The sequence below is a fragment of the Odontesthes bonariensis genome, chromosome 13, assembly GCF_027942865.1.
Source record: "Odontesthes bonariensis isolate fOdoBon6 chromosome 13, fOdoBon6.hap1, whole genome shotgun sequence".
NCBI classification, from domain to species: domain Eukaryota; kingdom Metazoa; phylum Chordata; class Actinopteri; order Atheriniformes; family Atherinopsidae; genus Odontesthes; species Odontesthes bonariensis.
In genome coordinates, this window is record NC_134518.1 from 38,563,643 (window position 1) to 38,585,953 (window position 22,311).

The following is a 22,311-nucleotide window of genomic DNA, read 5'->3' on the forward strand; positions in this document are numbered from 1 at the left end:
TGAGTGTATTCTTGTGTGTCAATATGCTGTCAGCTCATTGGTCGCAGAGCAGGAACAAGTTTACCTACATTTTCACATAAAGCCCTGTTATTCATTTCCATTGGCATGACACTGACTATTTTTTGACTCTCAGTAATATGGGACGGTTGGCAACCTCTGACTAACACAACCACAGCGAGATGTCGTCGTCTCAAGTGGAATCTGTAGCAGGAAGCTGTGCCGCCTCCACCATGAGAAACAGTTTCATGACTGAGACTGTGTGGGTGTTTCCTCCCAGGCTCATTGTAAAAACTGGACCGGTGGTCGGGTTCAGACCCACAAATGAAGAGTTTAAAAACTATACCATCACCAGCGTGAACCGTTTGACTTTAACAGCTGAGAGGCCGACTCATCAGGAGGTTCTGACAACCACGATGACCACAAAGCACCAGATGGCAGCCAGGCTGCTGGTTCTGTTGGGAAAACTGCGTCCCGCTGTGGGTTAGTTTGACTCAGGACTTAAAGAAAATCACCTCCAGTTACTGGAATCAAACAGAACCTGAAGACTTCGATGCAGGAAAAAGGAATAAACCAGTCTTCATTGTACTGTTGCATTGTGCAGGCCTTTATTCACTCACTTCCTGTTAAAGCCCCGCCTTTTTCCTCTTCTGCCCGGCAACAGTTAGATCACACCCCACACTGCTTCTTTGTTGGTTCGGTTTTCAACCAACATCTCATGTTCCTTCTGTCTGACCTGATGGCACCGTGTGTGCTGTCGGGCCGGATCAAACCGGTTCCACCCGGTTCCACCTGGTTCCAACCGGTTCCAACCGGTTCCAACCGGTACCAGGCAGCTCTAAGCTGCTCTCAAACTTATTTTTCAACACTGTTTTTGGGCCAAAACCTTGGATGAAACAGCATCAGTTTGTCCAGACACTACCTGACATGGTTCTGACATGGATCCAAATCAACCTCAGAGGGGCTCTGCAGACAGGGAGGTCAGTGTTTACGGGTCAAAATGAATGAATGAAGAAACGAGGAACAGTTCTTACGTTCCTGTAGACGAAGACCCTGAGTTTGAGGCCTAGCAGCGTCTCCAGCTCCTGGCCGTGGTACAGCGACTTAGAGGACAGCTGCTCCTTCAGGATGTGGTTGCTCATCAGCTTCCTCATGCTAGGAGTCATCGTCAGGCTTCCTGCTGGAGCCACAGTGTTCAGCGTTAAACACTGATGTGCACCTGCTTCTGAGCCTCCGAGGCCTTAACAGCTGAGCCTTACCTGTGAAGGCGTCGTTCAGGGGAGCCAATATGGTCAGAGCCTCAGAACCCGTCAGGTGGGAGGCCAGGCCGGCGTCAACAAACAGCCTGGTTGCTGTGGAAACAGAGGAACCTTCCACCAGCTCCATGAGAGTTTTAGCTGTAATACAAGAACAAGTTCAGAGACACATGTTCTTCAGCTTTGTTCTTCTGAACAGTCTTTATGGTACGGGATACCTCAGGGCTCTGTTTCAGGCCCTTCGTTATTCTCTGTATTTTTTCCCTCTGGGACATCTTAATAAAACTCCAGAGGTTCTTTCACTGTTATGCTGATGATATTCAGTCTATATGGTACGGGATACCTCAGGGCTCTGTTTCAGACCCATCGTTATTCTTCGTTATAAACTTTACTTCATCACTCAGTAAAGGTTGCAACACGGGAGGTTCAGTTATGGACAGATTATTTCATTTTCCCTTTATTTGCATTAGTTTCTGAGCAGAACACTCATTACCTGAGTCTGGGATGAGCAGCTCGTTGATGTAGTGAATAACTCCGTTGGTTCCCAGCTGGTCCTTCTTGGTGATGATGGCCTTCCCGTTCAGAGTCATCTGGTCTCCGTCACAGCCGACCTCCAACATGGTGCCCTGTAGAGTCTCCATCGGGGTCCCCGACACAATGGATTCAGCACACTGCATGCTCTTCAGGATGTGGTAGTTCAGCAGGTCTGAGGTGTGGACAGAGAAGGACTCCAGCAGGTTTCAAACGGACAAAGATCATCTCGAACATCTCAAACAGCACGTTCAGAAGTTTACCTCGAAGGGCCACGGGGTCTCCCAGGATCCTGTTCATGGTTTCCTGAGGAATCTTCTCAAAGGCATCATTGGTGGGGGCAAAGATGGTGAACTGACCCTCACTCTCCAACATGGTGGTCAGACCAGCGGCGGCGAAGGCCATCTAAAGCACAAGCACGGGGAGTCAGGAATACTTTTAAAGAGTTTCAACTGACAGAGATTTGTTTGGAAACTTCTCCATCATCTGATATCATATTCATCTTTAAAACACAGTCAACGGCTGTGTTCGAAACTGCATACTACTCCCACTACTCATACTAACTTTAACTTTTTTTAAGTTCCCAGATGCATACTAGATTCTCTAAATGTTGGGTATGCATCATGAGGTTACTACTCATACTCAAACTACCCAAGATGCAACGTAATGTGACGTCACCGATCGTCATTTCCTGTCAAAACGGCAGTTTCAAGCTAGCTACAACGAGGGTAGGTTCACTTCCTGTTTTCAAAACAAAAGCACCAATTGTATGGTAATGGCTTTCCCTATGATAAAAGGCAACGGGTATTTTATTTTGTGAAAATAACAGGAAGTGCGTTGCTCACTGCGGCTAGCTTTAGTAGCGCCGAATTCGTGGGAACAAAATTGTAAACAGCCGGTATTTTGTCAGGTTTTCAACACGTTGGGGATCTAAACGACTACTTTCTCTCCTGAAAATGTTTCAAATGTTGCTAAAGTTTACAGAGTTTAGAGCTTAAGGGAAATCAGCTTCAGGCCGGCTGATTTCGGCTCGGGCAGGAGCGCAATGCATTGTGGGTAAACGCTCTGCATACTGTCTGATCAATGAGTATACAGTATGCAAGTATGTAGTATGCAGTATGTAGTATGCAGTATGTAGTATGCAGTATGTAGTATGTAGTATGTAGTATGTAGTATGTAGTATGTAGTATGCAGTATGTAGTACGCAGTATGTAGTATGCAGTATGTAGTATGCAGTATGTAGTATGTAGTATGTAGTATGTAGTATGTAGTATGCAGTATGCAGTATGTAGTATGCAGTATGTAGTATGTAGTATGCAGTATGCAGTATGTAGTATGTAGTATGCAGTATGTAGTATGCAGTATGTAGTATGTAGTATGTAGTATGCAGTATGTAGTATGTAGTATGTAGTATGTAGTATGTAATATGCAGTATGTAGTATGCAGTATGTAGTATGTAGTATGTAGTATGCAGTATGCAGTATGTAGTATGCAGTATGTAGTATGTAGTATGCAGTATGTAGTATGTAGTATGTAGTATGTAGTATGCAGTATGTAGTATGTAATATGCAGTATGTAGTATGCAGTATGCAGTATGTAGTATGTAGAATGTAGTATGCAGTATGCAGTATGTAGTATGCAGTATGTAGTATGTAGTATGCAGTATGCAGTATGCAGTATGTAGTATGTAGTATGTAGTATGCAGTATGTAGTACGCAGTATGTAGTATGCAGTATGTAGTATGCAGTATGTAGTATGTAGTATGTAGTATGCAGTATGTAGTATGTAGTATGTAATATGCAGTATGTAGTATGCAGTATGCAGTATGTAGTATGTAGTATGTAGTATGCAGTATGCAGTATGTAGTATGTAGTATGCAGTATGTAGTATGTAGTATGCAGTATGCAGTATGTAGTATGTAGTATGTAGTATGCAGTATGCAGTATGTAGTATGTAGTACGCAGTATGTAGTATGTAGTATGTAGTATGTAGTATGCAGTATGCAGTATGTAGCATGTAGCATGTAGTATGCAGTATGCAGTATGTAGTATGTAGTACGCAGTATGTAGTATGTAGTACGCAGTATGTAGTATGCAGTATGTAGTATGTAGTATGTAGTACGTAGTATGTAGTATGCAGTATGTAGTATGTAGTACGCAGTATGTAGTATGCAGTATGTAGTACGTAGTAGGCGGTTTCGAACACAGCCAACCACTCAGTGACTGGTTACCCGCTGCACTCACCCGCAGGGTCTCCAGGTCATCGTCAACGTCGATGATGGACTGCATGTCGTTGGTGACGGCGGTGATGACGCGGTCCACCACGTGAACGATGCCGTTAGTGGCGTGTTGGTCAGGTTTGATGAGACGTGCGCAGTTCACCGTCACAATCTGAGAAGTGAGAGGGAAGCTTGTTAATCTATCGATCAGATTTATACAGAAACTGTTACTACTCAGGCTTCACTGCCAACGTTTGTGACACCAAACAGGCGAGATGACGACATCCAGAGCCGTCTGGTTTAGTCTCTGCTCTGTGTTCCTGTCTGGTATTTTGTTTGAGCTTTATTCCTTGTATTCTGTTTGGGTTTCAGTCCTCAGGTGTCTCGGTCTGTCCCCTGGTCAGTCACCTGTTGTCCCTCTGCTCATCATCCCTACCAGTATTTATAGTTCTCTGGGCACCTCTGTCACTTTCTGTTTTTGGTTTTCTATCCTTTCTTGGCAGCATGTTTTGTTCGGTTTTAAATAAAACCTTTGTTCATCTACCACCTGTCTTTGCCTCCTTACCTGCTAGGTCAGAGTTTGGCTCCTTTACCTACACGAACCCTAACAGAATAATCTGGCCACTCTCGGACGCAGCGGACTATTCGCCTCTGCTTGAGGACCACACAAGGTTCAATGCCTCAGAGTACCTCAGAGTGTGTCAGAGTGTGTCAGAGTGTGTCAGAGTGTCTCAGAGTGTGTCAGAGTGTCTCAGAGTGTCTCAGAGTGTGTCAGAGTGTGTCAGAGTGTCTCAGAGTGTGTCAGAGTGTCTCAGAGTGTCTCAGAGTGTGTCAGAGTGTGTCAGAGTGTGTCAGAGTGTGTCAGAGTGTCTCAGAGTGTGTCAGAGTGTCTCAGAGTGTGTCAGAGTGTCTCAGAGTGTCAGAGTGTCTCAGAGTGTCTCAGAGTGTCTCAGAGTGTGTCAGAGTGTGTCAGAGTGTCTCAGAGTGTGTCAGAGTGTCTCAGAGTGTCTCAGAGTGTGTCAGAGTGTGTCAGAGTGTCTCAGAGTGTGTCAGAGTGTGTCAGAGTGTCTCAGAGTGTCTCAGAGTGTGTCAGAGTGTGTCAGAGTGTGTCAGAGTGTGTCAGAGTGTCTCAGAGTGTGTCAGAGTGTGTCAGAGTGTGTCAGAGTGTCTCAGAGTGTGTCAGAGTGTGTCAGAGTGTGTCAGAGTGTCTCAGAGTGTGTCAGAGTGTGTCAGAGTGTCAGAGTGTGTCAGAGTGTCTCAGAGTGTCTCAGAGTGTCTCAGAGTGTCTCAGAGTGTGTCAGAGTGTCTCAGAGTGTCTCAGAGTGTGTCAGAGTGTGTCAGAGTGTGTCAGAGTGTCTCAGAGTGTCTCAGAGTGTCTCAGAGTGTGTCAGAGTGTCTCAGAGTGTGTCAGAGTGTGTCAGAGTGTCTCAGAGTGTGTCAGAGTGTGTCAGAGTGTGTCAGAGTGTCTCAGAGTGTGTCAGAGTGTCTCAGAGTGTGTCAGAGTGTGTCAGAGTGTCTCAGAGTGTCTCAGAGTGTGTCAGAGTGTGTCAGAGTGTGTCAGAGTGTGTCAGAGTGTCTCAGAGTGTGTCAGAGTGTGTCAGAGTGTGTCAGAGTGTGTCAGAGTGTGTCAGAGTGTCTCAGTGTGTGTCAGAGTGTCTCAGAGTGTCTCAGAGTGTCTCAGAGTGTGTCAGAGTGTCTCAGAGTGTGTCAGAGTGTCTCAGAGTGTCTCAGAGTGTCTCAGAGTGTGTCAGAGTGTGTCAGAGTGTCTCAGAGTGTCTCAGAGTGTCTCAGAGTGTGTCAGAGTGTGTCAGAGTGTGTCAGAGTGTCTCAGAGTGTCTCAGAGTGTGTCAGAGTGTGTCAGAGTGTCTCAGAGTGTGTCAGAGTGTGTCAGAGTGTCTCAGTGTGTCAGAGTGTGTCAGAGTGTGTCAGAGTGTCTCAGAGTGTGTCAGAGTGTCTCAGAGTGTGTCAGAGTGTCTCAGAGTGTGTCAGAGTGTGTCAGAGTGTGTCAGAGTGTCTCAGTGTGTCAGAGTGTGTCAGAGTGTGTCAGAGTGTCTCAGTGTGTCAGAGTGTGTCAGAGTGTCTCAGTGTCTCAGAGTGTGTCAGAGTGTCTCAGTGTCTCAGAGTGTGTCAGAGTGTCTCAGTGTCTCAGAGTGTGTCAGAGTGTCTCAGAGTGTGTCAGAGTGTGTCAGAGTGTGTCAGAGTGTCTCAGTGTGTCAGAGTGTGTCAGAGTGTGTCAGAGTGTCTCAGTGTGTCAGAGTGTGTCAGAGTGTGTCAGAGTGTGTCAGAGTGTCTCAGAGTGTGTAAGAGTGTGTCAGAGTGTCTCAGAGTGTGTCAGAGTGTCGCAGAGTGTGTCAGAGTGTGTCAGAGTGTCTCAGAGTGTGTCAGAGTGTCTCAGAGTGTGTCAGAGTGTGTCAGAGTGTGTCAGAGTGTCTCAGAGTGTGTCAGAGTGTGTCAGAGTGTGTCAGAGTGTCTCAGAGTGTGTCAGAGTGTGTCAGAGTGTCTCAGAGTGTGTCAGAGTGTCTCAGAGTGTCTCAGAGTGTGTCAGAGTGTGTCAGAGTGTCTCAGAGTGTGTCAGAGTGTCTCAGAGTGTGTCAGAGTGTGTCAGAGTGTGTCAGAGTGTGTCAGAGTGTCTCAGAGTGTGTCAGAGTGTGTCAGAGTGTGTCAGAGTGTCGCAGAGTGTCGCAGAGTGTGTCAGAGTGTGTCAGAGTGTCTCAGAGTGTGTCAGAGTGTGTCAGAGTGTGTCAGAGTGTCTCAGAGTGTGTCAGAGTGTCGCAGAGTGTGTCAGAGAGTGTCAGAGTGTGTCAGAGTGTGTCAGAGTGTCTCAGAGTGTGTCAGAGTGTGTCAGAGTGTGTCAGAGTGTCTCAGAGTGTGTCAGAGTGTGTCAGAGTGTCTCAGAGTGTCTCAGAGTGTCTCAGAGAGTGTCAGAGTGTGTCAGAGTGTGTCAGAGTGTCTCAGAGTGTGTCAGAGTGTGTCAGAGTGTCTCAGAGTGTCTCAGAGTGTCTCAGAGTGTCTCAGAGTGTCTCAGAGTGTGTCAGAGTGTGTCAGAGTGTCTCAGAGTGTGTCAGAGTGTCTCAGAGTGTGTCAGAGTGTCTCAGAGTGTGTCAGAGAGTCTCAGAGTGTGTCAGAGTGTCTCAGAGTGTCTCAGAGTGTGTCAGAGTGTCTCAGAGTGTGTCAGAGTGTGTCAGAGTGTGTCAGAGTGTCTCAGAGTGTGTCAGAGTGTGTCAGAGTGTGTCAGAGTGTGTCAGAGTGTGTCAGAGTGTCTCAGAGTGTCTCAGAGTGTGTCAGAGTGTGTCAGAGTGTGTCAGAGTGTCTCAGAGTGTGTCAGAGTGTCTCAGAGTGTGTCAGAGTGTCGCAGAGTGTGTCAGAGTGTGTCAGAGTGTGTCAGAGTGTCTCAGAGTGTGTCAGAGTGTCTCAGAGTGTCTCAGAGTGTGTCAGAGTGTCTCAGAGTGTCTCAGAGTGTGTCAGAGTGTGTCAGAGTGTGTCAGAGTGTGTCAGAGTGTCTCAGAGTGTGTCAGAGTGTCTCAGAGTGTCTCAGAGTGTGTCAGAGTGTGTCAGAGTGTCTCAGAGTGTCTCAGAGTGTGTCAGAGTGTGTCAGAGTGTCTCAGAGTGTGTCAGAGTGTCTCAGAGTGTCTCAGAGTGTGTCAGAGTGTCTCAGTGTGTCTCAGTGTGTCAGAGTGTCTCAGAGTGTCTCAGAGTGCGTCAGAGTGTGTCAGAGTGTGTCAGAGTGTCTCAGAGTGTCTCAGAGTGTGTCAGAGTGTGTCAGAGTGTCTCAGTGTGTCTCAGTGTGTCAGAGTGTCTCAGAGTGTCTCAGAGTGCGTCAGAGTGTGTCAGAGTGTGTCAGAGTGTCTCAGAGTGTCTCAGAGTGTCAGAGTGTCTCAGAGTGTCTCAGAGTGTCTCAGAGTGTGTCAGAGTGCGTCAGAGTGCGTCAGAGTGTGTCAGAGTGTGTCAGAGTGTCTCAGTGTGTCATCAGAGTGTCTCAGAGTGTCTCAGAGTGTGTCAGAGTGTGTCAGAGTGTCAGAGTGTGTCAGAGTGTGTCAGAGTGTCTCAGAGTGTCTCAGAGTGTCTCAGAGTGTGTCAGAGTGTGTCAGAGTGTCTCAGAGTGTCTCAGAGTGTCTCAGAGTGTGTCAGAGTGTCTCAGAGTGTGTCAGAGTGTGTCAGAGTACCTCAGAGTGTCTCAGAGTGTGTCAGAGTGTCAGAGTGTCTCAGAGTGTCTCAGAGTGTCTCAGAGTGTCTCAGAGTGTGTCAGAGTGTGTCAGAGTGTGTCAGAGTACCTCAGAGTGTGTCAGAGTGTGTCAGAGTGTCTCAGAGTGTCTCAGAGTGTGTCAGAGTGTGTCAGAGTGTGTCAGAGTGTCTCAGAGTGTGTCAGAGTGTTGGATAGTGTGCTCTCACCCCGTTGCTGTAGTGGTGGATGTGGACGTTGGAGTCTTGGTACATGGAGGGGAAGGTGCTTCCATGTCTCAGCTCCTCGGAGGTCAGGCGGCGGTTCACCATGTGATAATGAAGAGCGTTCAGCAGCTCGATGTTCACGTTGCTCACCAGAGCGTCCAGGATCTCCTGCAGGGGGCGACAGAGTCAGCACGAGTTTCATGTGTTAGCTGCTGATGTGTTACCGTGTGTCGGAGTTGTCGTACTGACCGCTGGCAGTGCCGCCCAGGCCTCGTTGCTCGGAGCAAAGAAGGTGAAGCTTCCCGGACCTTCGATCTCCTCCCTCAGATTGGCTCGTTCAGAGTACATCTGGGTGGTGGAGGCCCCGACGACCCCCAGAGTGTTGTAGATGTTCACCAGAGGCAGCGCTGCAACACACAGTTCAGTTAGTAAAAACATGGATCTGGATGTTGTTCAGTTGCTGACCCCACTCACCCCTGACAGCCACTGTTCCAGCTCCAGTTAACCCTAACCCTAACCCTAACCCTAACCCCTTACCAGTTAACCCTAACCCTAACCCAACCCTAACCTAACCCTAACCCTAACCCAACCCTAACCCTAACCCTAACCCTCTAACCCCTTACCAGTTAACCCTAACCCTAACCCAACCCTAACCCTAACCCTATCCCAAGCCTAACCCTAACCCTAACCCAACCCTAACCCTAACCCTTCCAGCTCCAGTTAACCCTAACCCTAACCCAACCCTAACCCAACCCTAACCCTAACCCTAACCCAACCCTAACCCAACCCTAACCCTAACCCTAACCCAACCCTAACCCTTACCCTAACCCTAACCCCACTGGATCACAGGACTATTTGCCTAAACATAAGTCCGAGTATGAGCCAGATTTGGAAAAATCAAAGTTCAACTCAAAAATTAAACATTTTTTATAAATTCACAGTCCCGATTCATAATAAATTCATAATCCCCTCTCATCAACTCTAAAACCTAACCCCAACCCTAACTGAATCACGGGACTATAGGCCTAAACATAAGCCCAAGTACTAGCTACATTCTGAAAAATGGAATTCCAATAAATAATCCTGTAGAAATCAATACTTTAACAAACCCATAATTAATCTTTTCCAAACCCCCCCCCTCTTTTCCTTCCCTTCTTTCCTTTCTCCCCACAACACATGACACACACGGATACGGACCTTGTGTCACACCCATTTTTTAACATAAACCCAGAAATGCACGGAGTTTCCCACGGCCTCCTGAGTTACTCCAAGACCATTCCAGCACACGCAGCAGCCATCAGTCGGGTACTGAGACCTATGGCATCTATACCAAACTCCATGGTGATTGAACAGGAGTCCGAACTGAGACATCACGTAGGAGGGGGCCATTGAGCCTAACCCCAACCCCAACCCTAACCCTATCTAACCCTAACCCTAACCCTAACCCCTAACCCATAACCCTAACCCTATCTAACCCTAACCCTAACCCTAACCCCTAACCCATAACCCTAACCCTATCTAACCCAACCATAACCCTAACCCCTCCATACATGACATGTCTTTAAGCCCTTTACTTTTCAGGCTTTAAATGAACTTCATCTATGTCCGTAGATATACTGACTTATTTAATATTGCTCTTTGTTTTTATGTAAGTTTTTGTTCTCTGTTTTATTTGTATTGAACTAAAAGCTCAGAGAGCTCGCTGTTGTGTGTCAGAGGTCATACCAGCAGGACAGCCCCTCTCTCCAGGAATCTTCTCATAACCTGGACAGCACTCGTAGGTGATCACCCTGCAGAAGACACACCATGTAAGGACACATGAGGACCCCAGAAAACACATGAAGACCCCCTGTGGACCCCCTGTGGACCCCCTATCCTCATGCACAGACCTCCTCGGCTCTCAGTGTTGTGCCTGAGTTGCCCTCCTTTTCCTGTTTCTCCATAAAAACCCGACGGTCTGAACTGTTTCTGCTGCAGGAGACACATAAATTCCTGTCTGTTCATAATGATGCTAATAAAGTTATGAGCTCCAAACAGTCTTTCCATGGGCTCATAAATAAAGAAGGTCCCGTAACACAGCACAGTATTTCATCACCCAGAGCTTCGCTGTCAGCTCTAATGGAGGTCTGGATCCTCAGGACCAGGACCAGAACTCAGAACGGGACCAAAACTCGGACCAGGACCAGAACTAGGATCAGGACCTGGGTGGGAGCCGTACAGAACTTTGTTGTTACTATAAAAATAATGTTCAGCACACAGGGATTGATGAGGATAAACACAGTTTATTTCCTGAACTCAACATATTTCCTGTTCATTTCATCTGTTGACAAACATCTTTTTACATTTCTGACCTGCAGCACATTCCATAAAGTTTGTTTCCACTCTGTTAACCCTAACCCTAATACCTAACCCCAACCCTAACCCACTCTGTTAACCCTAACCTAACCCCAACCCTAACCCACTCTGTTAACCCTAACCTAACTCTAACCCACTCTGTTAACCCTAACCTAACTCTAACCCACTCTGTTAACCCTAACCTAACTCTAACCCACTCTGTTAACCCTAACCTAACCCTAACCCACTCTGTTAACCCTAACCCACTCTGTTAACCCTAACCTAACTCTAACCCACTCTGTTAACCCTAACCCACTCTGTTAACCCTAACCTAACCCTAACCCACTCTGTTAACCCTAACCTAACTCTAACCCACTCTGTTAACCCTAACCCACTCTGTTAACCCTAACCTAACTCTAACCCACTCTGTTAACCCTAACCCACTCTGTTAACCCTAACCTAACCCTAACCCACTCTGTTAACCCTAACCTAACTCTAACCCACTCTGTTAACCCTAACCCACTCTGTTAACCCTAACCTAACTCTAACCCACTCTGTTAACCCTAACCCACTCTGTTAACCCTAACCCACTCTGTTAACCCTAACCCAGAGAGGAGGAGGAGGGCTGCAGGCTGAAGCAGATTAAACAGAGTGGAACTGATGGTGTCGGTTATAATCTGAAATCCGGCTGTCTGACATGTGAAATGATCTGAAACTCTGATCTCTAACACCTGAAGCTTCGGCTGAGGACCAGCAGAGTCAGCTGGCAGCTTCTCCACCCATTGGTGTTTGCAGAGGACTGCACCCAGCTGCTGCATCTGAAGGGTCATCACTGACAGCGGGTACGACCTCCGGGGTCACAGCCTGCCAGCTTCTGGATCTATCAGAACAACTCAGCAGGAACGAGTGGAACCACAAGAACCACACGGTTCTGTCCGGGTGACTCAGTCAGGGATGAGGGACGGAAACCAGACACAAAGAGGTACACAGCGACCAGCTGACCGTCAGAAAGACTCTGCAGGATTTACAGGCGTCAGCTGGGGACCAGGTGGAGCTGAGGAGGTCTGTCTGCTGGAAAACCGGCTACATGTGGGCTGTAATGACGCGTGCAGGCCCGGCCGGGCCTTCAGGACTTCATGTAGAGATTTCCATAATAAACGTGGACCCGCCGTCTGGCCTCATAAAGCTGGTTTCCTCTGAGAGAAGAAGAATCTGCAGCCAGGCTCCAGACAGGGGACCTGCTATCCCCGCCAGGAAAAACGCTTCCTGTTCACTCCAAAATAAAGGATTCACAGAGAGGCTTTCAGCCGATGAACAGAGTTTATAAAATTTAACCGTTTCAGATTTAAACTCTTCTAACATTCAGTCCCTTAGGACGTTCTGACCTCCAGCTGCACAGCAACGGCTGGATGAAGACAGTGATGCACCATTCCAACCACACAGTAAACTCGTCTTTATGAACATTATTTAAGTTTTAGAGGAAGATTCAGATGAAGATGATGAGGTGTCCATCACCAGAGGAAACCTGCAGCATCAGGAGAGACCACGTGGAATGAAAAGGTTTTTTTGTGTGTCATTTTTAAATTTCTAACTAGAAGAAATACTAGAACATTTCTGAAGAAATTTTGATTTCTTGATTTGAATTTTGAATTTTGAATCAGCAGATTGGCACCCATCAACAAACCCTTTAGTTCAGTTAAAGCTGAGAGTCTCCTGTCACATATAAACTTTGAATGAGGTCTCTGTGATGTCGCACAGGCCCAAAATTCCTAGGACAGGTCTGATGAAGACAGTTATGTCATTTTTATCAAGGTCCTGTTTAAAATACAGCTTTTATGGCATTTTCAAAATGGCCTCGTTAAGTGCTTTTCAATGCATTTTCCCATTGCATTGTGGGTATTTTCAAACTTCCCCTCACTATCAGTTTAAAGGAGAAACGCAGATCAGATTTATAACATGAAGCTGTTATAACAGGGCAGCCATCTTGGCTCTTCCCTCATAAGCAGTCTTAGAACAGAGCAGGCTAACAAGTCGTTGCCCTGGTAACAGGAGCAGGTGCGGCTCGTTGCCCCGGTAACAGGAGCAGGTGCAGCTCGTCTGTGTCTCTGACATGTACGCTCACTATGGCTTCTTAAAATCACACTATAATTTTGACTGCCCTCGACTGTCTCGAACAAATGGTCGCTGTTCGAAAAGTAAAAGTCGTATCTGAATAATTCTTGAACCGTCAGCACCCCAAGAGACGGCAGAAGCCAGCGGTGTAATTTTCATTCGGATACTATGTGTGGCTCGTTTTTTATGGCAGTTTTAAAATAATTTTTTACCTGAATTTTATGATTTTAGGTGTTTATAATGGGCGGAATGTCAGCTGGAGGGCCAACTCTCTGCGCTCAGAGGCAATTTGTGAGGAATCTGTGAGGCAGAACTCAATGAGTGTGACTTTGTGTGAAAGAGGACAAAAATGCGTACATTTTGAAGTAATATTTGTCCAGATCGGGCAGATATTTTGGAAATGAGAGACATTTTTTTGTGGAATTGGTGCAGTATCGAAATTAGAGTGGGAGAGACACCTCGGCCGAGATGTAGTCTTACTAAAACGTAAACTGCTGTTGTGTCAAAGCTGTAAAATGTATCAACAAACCCTTTAGTTAAGTTAAAGCCGAGAGTCTCCTGTCACATATAAACTTTGAATGAGGTCTGTGCGATGATGTATGGCTGAGTTATAAGGCCTCATAAGGGATATAAGAGGCGCAAACTGCCAAAATATGCCCTATTTTTTAATTTTCAATGCATTTTCCCATCCACACTTTCCCCACATTTTTCCATTTTGCCGGAATTCCTTTCGATAAATGACAGCCAAACGGTATAGCACACTGATTGAGGTCCATTGCGCACGCAGCGGTGTGCTATTTATGCCGATCGGACCATCGGTGCCAGACTAGTAGTGCGTTGAAATTCATGACGGAAACGGGAAAATAATATGAGGTATACACAATCTAATGTCTAATGCCTTTGCATTGGCACCCATAATGAATTAATGTCATAATGAAGGTCAGTTTGGTTGAATGAGGGCTCTGCCACCCCTCTGAAATGGTTTAGTCCACACCTGAGAGCAGCCGACAGGCTTCATTCAGGGACAACACAGATTAATTACAGAAATTCATCAACGTTAGTGACAACAATCATTAAAAATGTCCCGGACCTCACAGTTAAAACTGTTTAACTTTAAAGAGAGATTTTGATCATTCAAAATCATTGAGATCATTGAGATGAAATAAAACTGAATACACCAGAGCCCAAAACTGTTTAAACTTGTATTAAAGAACGATGAATAAGTCTAATTAAGGACCAAAGAAGAAGTCGTCCAGCTGACCTGATTCATGTGTGTTTTTAAAGAACCTTTATTACTACAGATGGACACTAAACGGATGCATTTTATCAATATTTCTGTTGTAATCAGTTCAACTTTTTACTTTTTCTATTAAATCCTTTTTAAATATAAGAACAATAAGCCATGCTTCTGCTTTCCCAGCTGTTTGGACATTAAAAACAGAAGCTAAAACGAGAACTCTGTCGTCCTGAATCAGTTTCCAGGTCCAAGGAAATGATGATGTAACGCAGCCAGAACCAGCAGTGGCCCGGCTGTAAACACGTGTAAACATGTCTGCTGTCAGGCGACACACTGAGACCAGAGACTGCCTGATAATTACAACTGATGAATAATGTTTCAGGATGTGTTTCAGTATGCATCACACAGAGCCGGTTCTGTTCTCTGACCCGGTCCCGCTCGCATCACACAGAGCCGGTTCTGGTTCTGCTTTAACAAAATAAAACGTTTGGAGGCTGAAGAAGGAAAAACTCCCCGAGCTGCTGCAGTAAATGTAAACAGATGGAGATCAGCTACCGTGTGTGTGCATGTGTTGGCACACATGCACACACACGCACACACACACACACACACACACATGCACACACATGCACACACACACACACACTGGACTGATTATCAAACCAGACGGAAACTCGACTCAGGTTTGTTCTCCACATAAACAAAGATGGGTGCCGTGGAGCTCTGACAAAACAAACAGAGCAGGGAACATTCCAGAAACATCCAGCAGAGTCAGGGGCCTAACCCAGGGGCCTAACCCAGGTGCTTAACCCAGGTGCTTAACCCAGGGCCTAACCCAGGGGCCTAACCCAGGGCCTAACCCAGGGGCCTAACCCAGGGGCCTAACCCAGGGCCTAACCCAGGGGCCTAACCCAGGGCCTAACCCAGGGGCCTAACCCAGGGGCCTAACCCAGGGCCTAACCCAGGTGCCTAACCCAGGGGCCTAACCCAGGGGCCTAACCCAGGGGCCTAACCCAGGGGCCTAACCCAGGGGCCTAACCCAGGGCCTAACCCAGGGGCCTAACCCAGGGCCTAACCCAGGGGCCTAACCCAGGGCCTAACCCAGGGGCCTAACCCAGGGGCCACGGTGAGAAGCAGCACATAAAGAGGCTGAACCTGTTTCCTGGAAAGTTCTGCAGCAAGATGGTTCAGAGGTGGAACCATAAAGCTTTTTGTTCAGAAAACAAACGTAAAACCCAGGAGCTCCATCACCTCTGAGGCCCCGACACTCAGGGGCCCCGATACTCTGAGGCCCGACACTCTGAGGCCCTGACTGCTGCTGTAAAGTCTGTGTTTGTGTTAGAAGAAGAAGAAAGTCTGGCTGTGTCTGGCCGCCTACTTCTCCCACTAACTTTAACTTTTTTAAGTTCCCGGATGCATACTAGATTCTCCTAAATGTTGGGTATGCATCATGAGGTTACTACTCATACTCAAACTACCCAAGATGCAACGTAATGTGACGTCGCCGATCGTCATTTCCTGTCAAAACGGATGGAAGTATGCAGTATGCAGTATGCAGTATGCAGTATGTAGTATGTAGTATGTAGTATGTAGTATGCAGTATGTAGTATGTAGTATGCAGTATGCAGTATGTAGTATGTAGTATGTAGTATGCAGTATGTAGTATGTAGTATGCAGTATGTGGTATGTAGTATGCGGTATGTAGTATGCGGTATGCGGTATGCAGTATGTAGTATGTAGTATGCGGTATGCGGTATGCAGTATGTAGTGTGTAGTATGCAGTATGTAGTATGTAGTATGCGGTATGCGGTATGCAGTATGTAGTGTGTAGTATGTAGTATGTAGTATGTAGTATGTAGTATGCGGTATGCGGTATGCAGTATGTAGTGTGTAGTATGTAGTACGTAGTATGTAGTATGCGGTATGCGGTATGCAGTGTGTAGTGTGTAGTATGCAGTATGCAGTATGTAGTATGCGGTATGCAGTATGTAGTATGCAGTATGTAGTATGTGGTATGCGGTATGCGGTATGCAGTATGCAGTATGTAGTATGTAGTATGCGGTATGCGGTATGTAGTATGTAGTATGCGGTATGCGGTATGCAGTATGCGGTATGCAGTATGTAGTATGTAGTATGTAGTATGCGGTATGCGGTATGCAGTATGTAGTATGTAGTATGCGGTATGCGGTATGCAGTATGCGGTATGCAGTATGTAGTATGTAGTATGCAGTATGTAGTATGTAGTATGCAGTATGCAGTATGTAGTATGTAGTATGCGGTATGCGGTATGCAGTATGCGGTATGCAGTATGTAGTATGTAGTATGTAGTATGCGGTATGCGGTATGCAGTATGTAGTATGTAGTATGCAGTATGTAGTATGCAGTATGCAGTATGCAGTATGTAGTATGTGGTATGTGGTATGCGGTATGCGGTATGCAGTATGCAGTATGTAGTATGCAGTATGCAGTATGTAGTATGCAGTATGCAGTATGCAGTATGTAGTATGTAGTATGTAGTATGCGGTATGCGGTATGCAGTATGTAGTATGTAGTATGTAGTATGCGGTATGCGGTATGCAGTATGTAGTATGTAGTATGCAGTATGTAGTATGCAGTATGCAGTATGCAGTATGTAGTATGTAGTATGCGGTATGCGGTATGCAGTATGCAGTATGTAGTATGTAGTATGCGGTATGCGGTATGCAGTATGCGGTATGCAGTATGTAGTATGTAGTATGTAGTATGCGGTATGCGGTATGCAGTATGCAGTATGTAGTATGTAGTATGCGGTATGCGGTATGCAGTATGCAGTATGTAGTATGTAGTATGCGGTATGCGGTATGCAGTATGCGGTATGCAGTATGTAGTATGTAGTATGCAGTATGTAGTATGCAGTATGCAGTATGCAGTATGTAGTATGTGGTATGCGGTATGTAGTATGTAGTATGTAGTATGCGGTATGCGGTATGCGGTATGTGGTATGTGGTATGTGGTATGCGGTATGCGGTATGTAGTATGTAGTATGTAGTATGCAGTATGCAGTATGCAGTATGTAGTATGCAGTGTGCAGTATGCAGTATGCAGTATGTAGTATGTAGTATGTGGTATGTGGTATGCGGTATGCGGTATGCAGTATGCAGTATGTAGCATGTAGCATGAAGTATGTAGTATGTAGCATGTAGCATGTAGTATGTAGCATGTAGTATGCAGTATGTAGTATGTAGTATGCAGTATGCAGTATGTAGTATGTAGTATGCGGTATGCGGTATGCAGTATGCAGTATGTAGTATGTAGTATGCGGTATGCGGTATGCAGTATGCGGTATGCAGTATGTAGTATGTAGTATGTAGTATGCGGTATGCGGTATAAAGTATGCAGTATGTAGTATGCAGTATGTAGTATGTAGTATGCAGTATGCAGTATGCAGTATGTAGTATGTGGTATGCGGTATGTAGTATGTAGTATGTAGTATGCAGTATGCGGTATGCGGTATGTGGTATGTGGTATGTGGTATGCGGTATGCGGTATGTAGTATGTAGTATGTAGTATGCAGTATGCAGTATGCAGTATGTAGTATGCAGTGTGCAGTATGCAGTATGCAGTATGTAGTATGTAGTATGTGGTATGTGGTATGCGGTATGCGGTATGCAGTATGCAGTATGTAGCATGTAGCATGAAGTATGTAGTATGTAGCATGTAGCATGTAGTATGTAGCATGTAGTATGCAGTATGTAGTGTGCAGTATGTAGTATGTAGCATGTAGCATGTAGCATGCAGTATGCAGTATGCAGTATGCAGTATGTAGTATACAGTATGTAGTATGCAGTATGCAGTATGTAGTATGCAGTATACGGTATGTAGTATGCAGTATGTAGTGTGCAGTATGTAGTATGTGGTATGCAGTATGCAGTATGTAGTATGCAGTATGCAGTATGCAGTGTGCAGTATGTAGTATGCGGTATGCAGTATGCAGTATGTAGTATGTAGTATGCAGTATGCAGTATGTAGTATGCAGTATGTAGTATGGAGTATGCAGTATGTAGTATGTGGTATGCAGTATGCGGTATGTAGTATGTAGTATGCGGTATGCGGTATGCAGTATGTAGTATGTAGTATGCGGTATGTGGTATGCAGTATACAGTATGTAGTATGCAGTATGCAGTATGTAGTGTGCAGTATGTAGTATGTGGTATGCGGTATGCAGTATGCAGTATGTAGTATGTAGTATGCAGTATGTAGTATGCAGTATGCAGTATGTAGTATGCGGTATGCGGTATGCAGTATGCGGTATGTAGTATGTAGTATGCGGTATGCGGTATGCAGTATGTAGTATGTAGTATGCGGTATGCGGTATGCAGTATGTAGTATGTAGTATGCAGTATGTAGTATGTAGTATGCAGTATGTAGTATGTAGTGTGTAGTATGCAGTATGTAGTATGTAGTATGTAGCATGTAGCATGTAGCATGTAGCATGCAGTATGCAGTATGCAGTATGTAGCATGAAGTATGTAGTATGTAGCATGTAGCATGTAGTATGTAGCATGTAGTATACAGTATGTAGTGTGTAGTATGCAGTATGTAGTATGTAGCATGTAGCATGTAGCATGCAGTATGCAGAATGCAGTATGCAGTATGTAGTATGCAGTATGTAGTATGTAGTGTGTAGTATGCAGTATGTAGTATGTAGCACGTAGCATGTGGCATGCAGTATGCAGTATGCAGTATGCAGTATGTAGTATGCAGTATGCAGTATGTAGTATGTAGTATGCAGTATACAGTATGTAGTATGCAGTATGCAGTATGTAGTATGCAGTATGCAGTATGTAGTATGTGGTATGCGGTATGCAGTATGCAGTATACAGTATGTAGTGTGTAGTATGCAGTATGTAGCATGTAGCATGTAGCATGCAGTATGCAGAATGCAGTATGCAGTATGTAGTATGCAGTATGTAGTATGTAGTATGCAGTATGCAGTATGTAGCATGAAGTATGTAGTATGTAGCATGTAGCATGTAGTATGTAGCATGTAGTATACAGTATGTAGTGTGTAGTATGCAGTATGTAGTATGTAGCATGTAGCATGTAGCATGCAGTATGCAGAATGCAGTATGCAGTATGTAGTATGCAGTATGCAGTATGCAGTATGTAGTATACAGTATGTAGTATGCAGTATGCAGTATGTAGTATGTAGTATGCAGTATACAGTATGTAGTATGCAGTATGCAGTATGTAGTATGCAGTATGCAGTATGTAGTATGTGGTATGCGGTATGCAGTATGCAGTATGCAGTATGTAGTGTGCAGTATGTAGTATGTAGTATGTAGTATGCAGTATACAGTATGTAGTATGCAGTATGCAGTATGTAGTATGCAGTATGTGGTATGCGGTATGCAGTATGCAGTATGCAGTATGTAGTATGTAGTATGCAGTATGTAGTATGTAGTATGCAGTATGCAGTATGCAGTATGTAGTATGCAGTATGTGGTATGCGGTATGCAGTATGCAGTATGCAGTATGTAGTATGTAGTATGCAGTATGTAGTATGCAGTATGCAGTATGCAGTATGTAGTATGTAGTATGCAGTATACAGTATGTAGTATGTAGTATGCAGTATGCAGTATGTAGTATGCAGTATGCAGTATGCAGTATGTAGTATGTAGTATGCAGTATGTAGTATGTAGTATGTAGTATGCAGTATACAGTATGCAGTATGTAGTATGTAGTATGCAGTATGTAGTATGTAGTATGTAGTATGCAGTATACAGTATGTAGTATGCAGTATGCAGTATACAGTATGTAGTATGCAGTATGCAGTATGTAGTATGTAGTATGCAGTATGTAGTATGTGGTATGCAGTATGTAGTATGCAGTATGCAGTATGTAGTATGTGGTATGTAGTATGCGGTTTCGAACACAGCCTCTGCGTTTGTGTCAGAAGAAGAAGAAGAAGAAGAAAGTCTGTGGGTGGAGCTCTGGTGAACCTCAGACTGTTTCCACATGAAATGCAGACGTGGTTGGAGTGTTTGGACAGAGTTCAGTTGGAGGGCTGAGCGCCGAGGGACGGGGGGAGTCGGGTCTGGAGGGGGCTGTGAGTAATGAGTCCTCCCTCTGCTGACCTCTGACCCCCCCACAGATCCGGAGCTGCAGACAAAGACACTTCTGTCCTGCTTCGACCCCCCGGCGGCGTAAATCCAACCCGACCAACACTGAGCGTGTGTGTTCGGGGGGATTTGTGTGCCGGGCGCTCAGGTTCTGCTGCAGCTTCCTCCAAACGTCCACAGAAAGTCTCACTTCCTGTTTCTGAGCTGGGAGCTGCCTCAGCGTCCTGAACCCGACCGCAGAGCCGGAGGCCAAAAGATTAAAGAGCGACCAGAGGACAGAGCGAGAAAGAAAAGAGGGGAAAGGAGAAGAAACTCGAAGCAGATGAGAGAAAATTAAAGACGAGGAGAAGGCAAAGAGGGGAAATGAGGAACAGATGAGTCTGCTGAGGCAGCCGTTTCCATGGAAACCAGCCCACCACTCAGCCATCTGAGGGTAATCACTGAGTCAGCCTTAGAGCTCCGCCCCCAGACATCCACCAGGTGGGAGGTCCAACCAGGAAGCAGCTGGGACACCATGTGGTCAGGTGCTGGTTCTGATCCGAGCCTCTGTCATTCAGAGTGGCTTCATGTCGACCCAGAGGAGGAACCACGTCAAAGCTGAGGACAAACCCAACCAGAACCGGGCCAGAACCGGGCCAGAAGTCCAGAGTCAGAGGGACTTAAGTGAGAGCATCTGGGAGCTGGTTCCACCATCATGAAACCACCAGTGAGAACAGACTGGACTGAGACTGTCGGAACGGAGACTGTCAGAACCAGAACCAGACGAGGTTCCTGAGTTTAACCCAGAACTCTCTCTGTAGGCAGCATCAGGGACCGGTTCTGATTCAGGCAGCCAACCCAACTTCAGGGGTTCTGGACCATCTGCAGGGGGTTCTGAACCATCTTCAGGGGCTTCTGGACCATCTGCAGGGGGTTCTGAACCATCTTCAGGGGATCTGGGCCACCTGCAGGGGCTTCTGAACCATCTTCGGGAGGTTCTGGACCATCTTAGGGGGTTCTGGACCATCTACAGGGGGTTCTGAACCATCTTCAGGGGTTCTGGACCATCTTCAGGAGGTTCTGGACCATCTGAAGGGGTTCTGGACCATCTGCAAGGGGTTTCTGGACCATCTGAAGGGGTTCTGGACCATCTTCAGGGGTTCTGGACAATCTGAAGGGGGTTCTGGACCATCTGCAGGGGGTTCTGAACCATCTTCAGGAGGTTCTGGACCATCTGAAGGGGTTCTGGACCATCTGAAGGGTGTTTTGGACCATCTGCAAAGGGTTCTGGACCATCTTCAGGGGGTTCCGGACCATCTGCAGGGGGTTCTGGACCATCTGCAGGGGTTCTGGACCATCTGCAGGGGGTTCTGAACCATTTTCAGGGGTTCTGGACCATCTTCAGGGGGTTCTGGACCATCTGCAGGGGGTTCTGGACCATCTGCAGGGGGTACTGGACCATCTGAAGGGGGTTCTGGACCATCTGAAAGGGTTCTGGACCATCTGAAGAGGTTCTGGACCATCTGAAGGGGGTTCTGGACCATCTTCAGGGGTTCTGGACCATCTGAAGGGGGTTCTGGACCATCTGCAGGGGGTTCTGAACCATCTTCAGGAGGTTCTGGACCATCTGAAGAGGTTCTGGACCATCTGAAGGGGGTTTTGGACCATCTGCAAAGGGTTCTGGACCATCTTCAGGGGTTCTGGACCATCTTCAGGAGGTTCTGGACCATCTGGAGGGGTTCTGGACCATCTTCAGGGGGTTCTGGACCATCTGCAGGGGTTCTGGACCATCTTCAGGGGGTTCTGGACCATCTGAAGGGGTTCTGAACCATCTGCAGGGGGTTCTGGACCATCTGCAAGGGGTTCTGGACCATCTTCAGTGGTTCTGGACCATCTGGAGGGGTTCTGGACCATCTGCAGGGGTTCTGGACCATCTGCAGGGGGTTCTGGACCATCTTCAGGGGTTCTGGACCATCTGGAGGAGTTCTGGACCATCTGCAAGGGGTTCTGGACCATCTTCAGGGGTTCTGGACCATCTGAAGGGGGTTTTGGACCATCTGCAAGGGGTTCTGGACCATCTTCAGGGGTTCTGTAGCAGGAACTGGTGTCAGACTGATACAACCAGACTTACCTGATGTTGCAAAGAGACGATGATCCAAA

General features: G+C 46.3%; 1 protein-coding gene across 2 annotated transcripts in view; it reads right to left on the minus strand.

The window, feature by feature from the left end:
- The window catches only part of tgfbi (transforming growth factor, beta-induced), an 83,152-nt gene that overhangs the window by 40,031 nt on the left and 20,810 nt on the right, over positions 1-22,311 (minus strand). Inside the window, exons 3-10 of one of the 2 annotated variants that reach the window (XM_075482057.1) lie at positions 10,114-10,178; positions 8,638-8,795; positions 8,392-8,556; positions 4,028-4,174; positions 2,048-2,189; positions 1,747-1,959; positions 1,257-1,394; positions 1,032-1,174 (exon numbers count right to left, since the gene is read on the minus strand). In XM_075482057.1, coding sequence (XP_075338172.1) covers positions 1,032-1,174; positions 1,257-1,394; positions 1,747-1,959; positions 2,048-2,189; positions 4,028-4,174; positions 8,392-8,556; positions 8,638-8,795; positions 10,114-10,178 — 1,171 coding nt within the window. Of the gene's footprint in view, positions 1-1,031; positions 1,178-1,256; positions 1,395-1,746; positions 1,960-2,047; positions 2,190-4,027; positions 4,175-8,391; positions 8,557-8,637; positions 8,796-10,113; positions 10,179-22,311 lie in introns of both variants that reach the window. The other variant, XM_075482056.1, reaches the window with a different exon arrangement.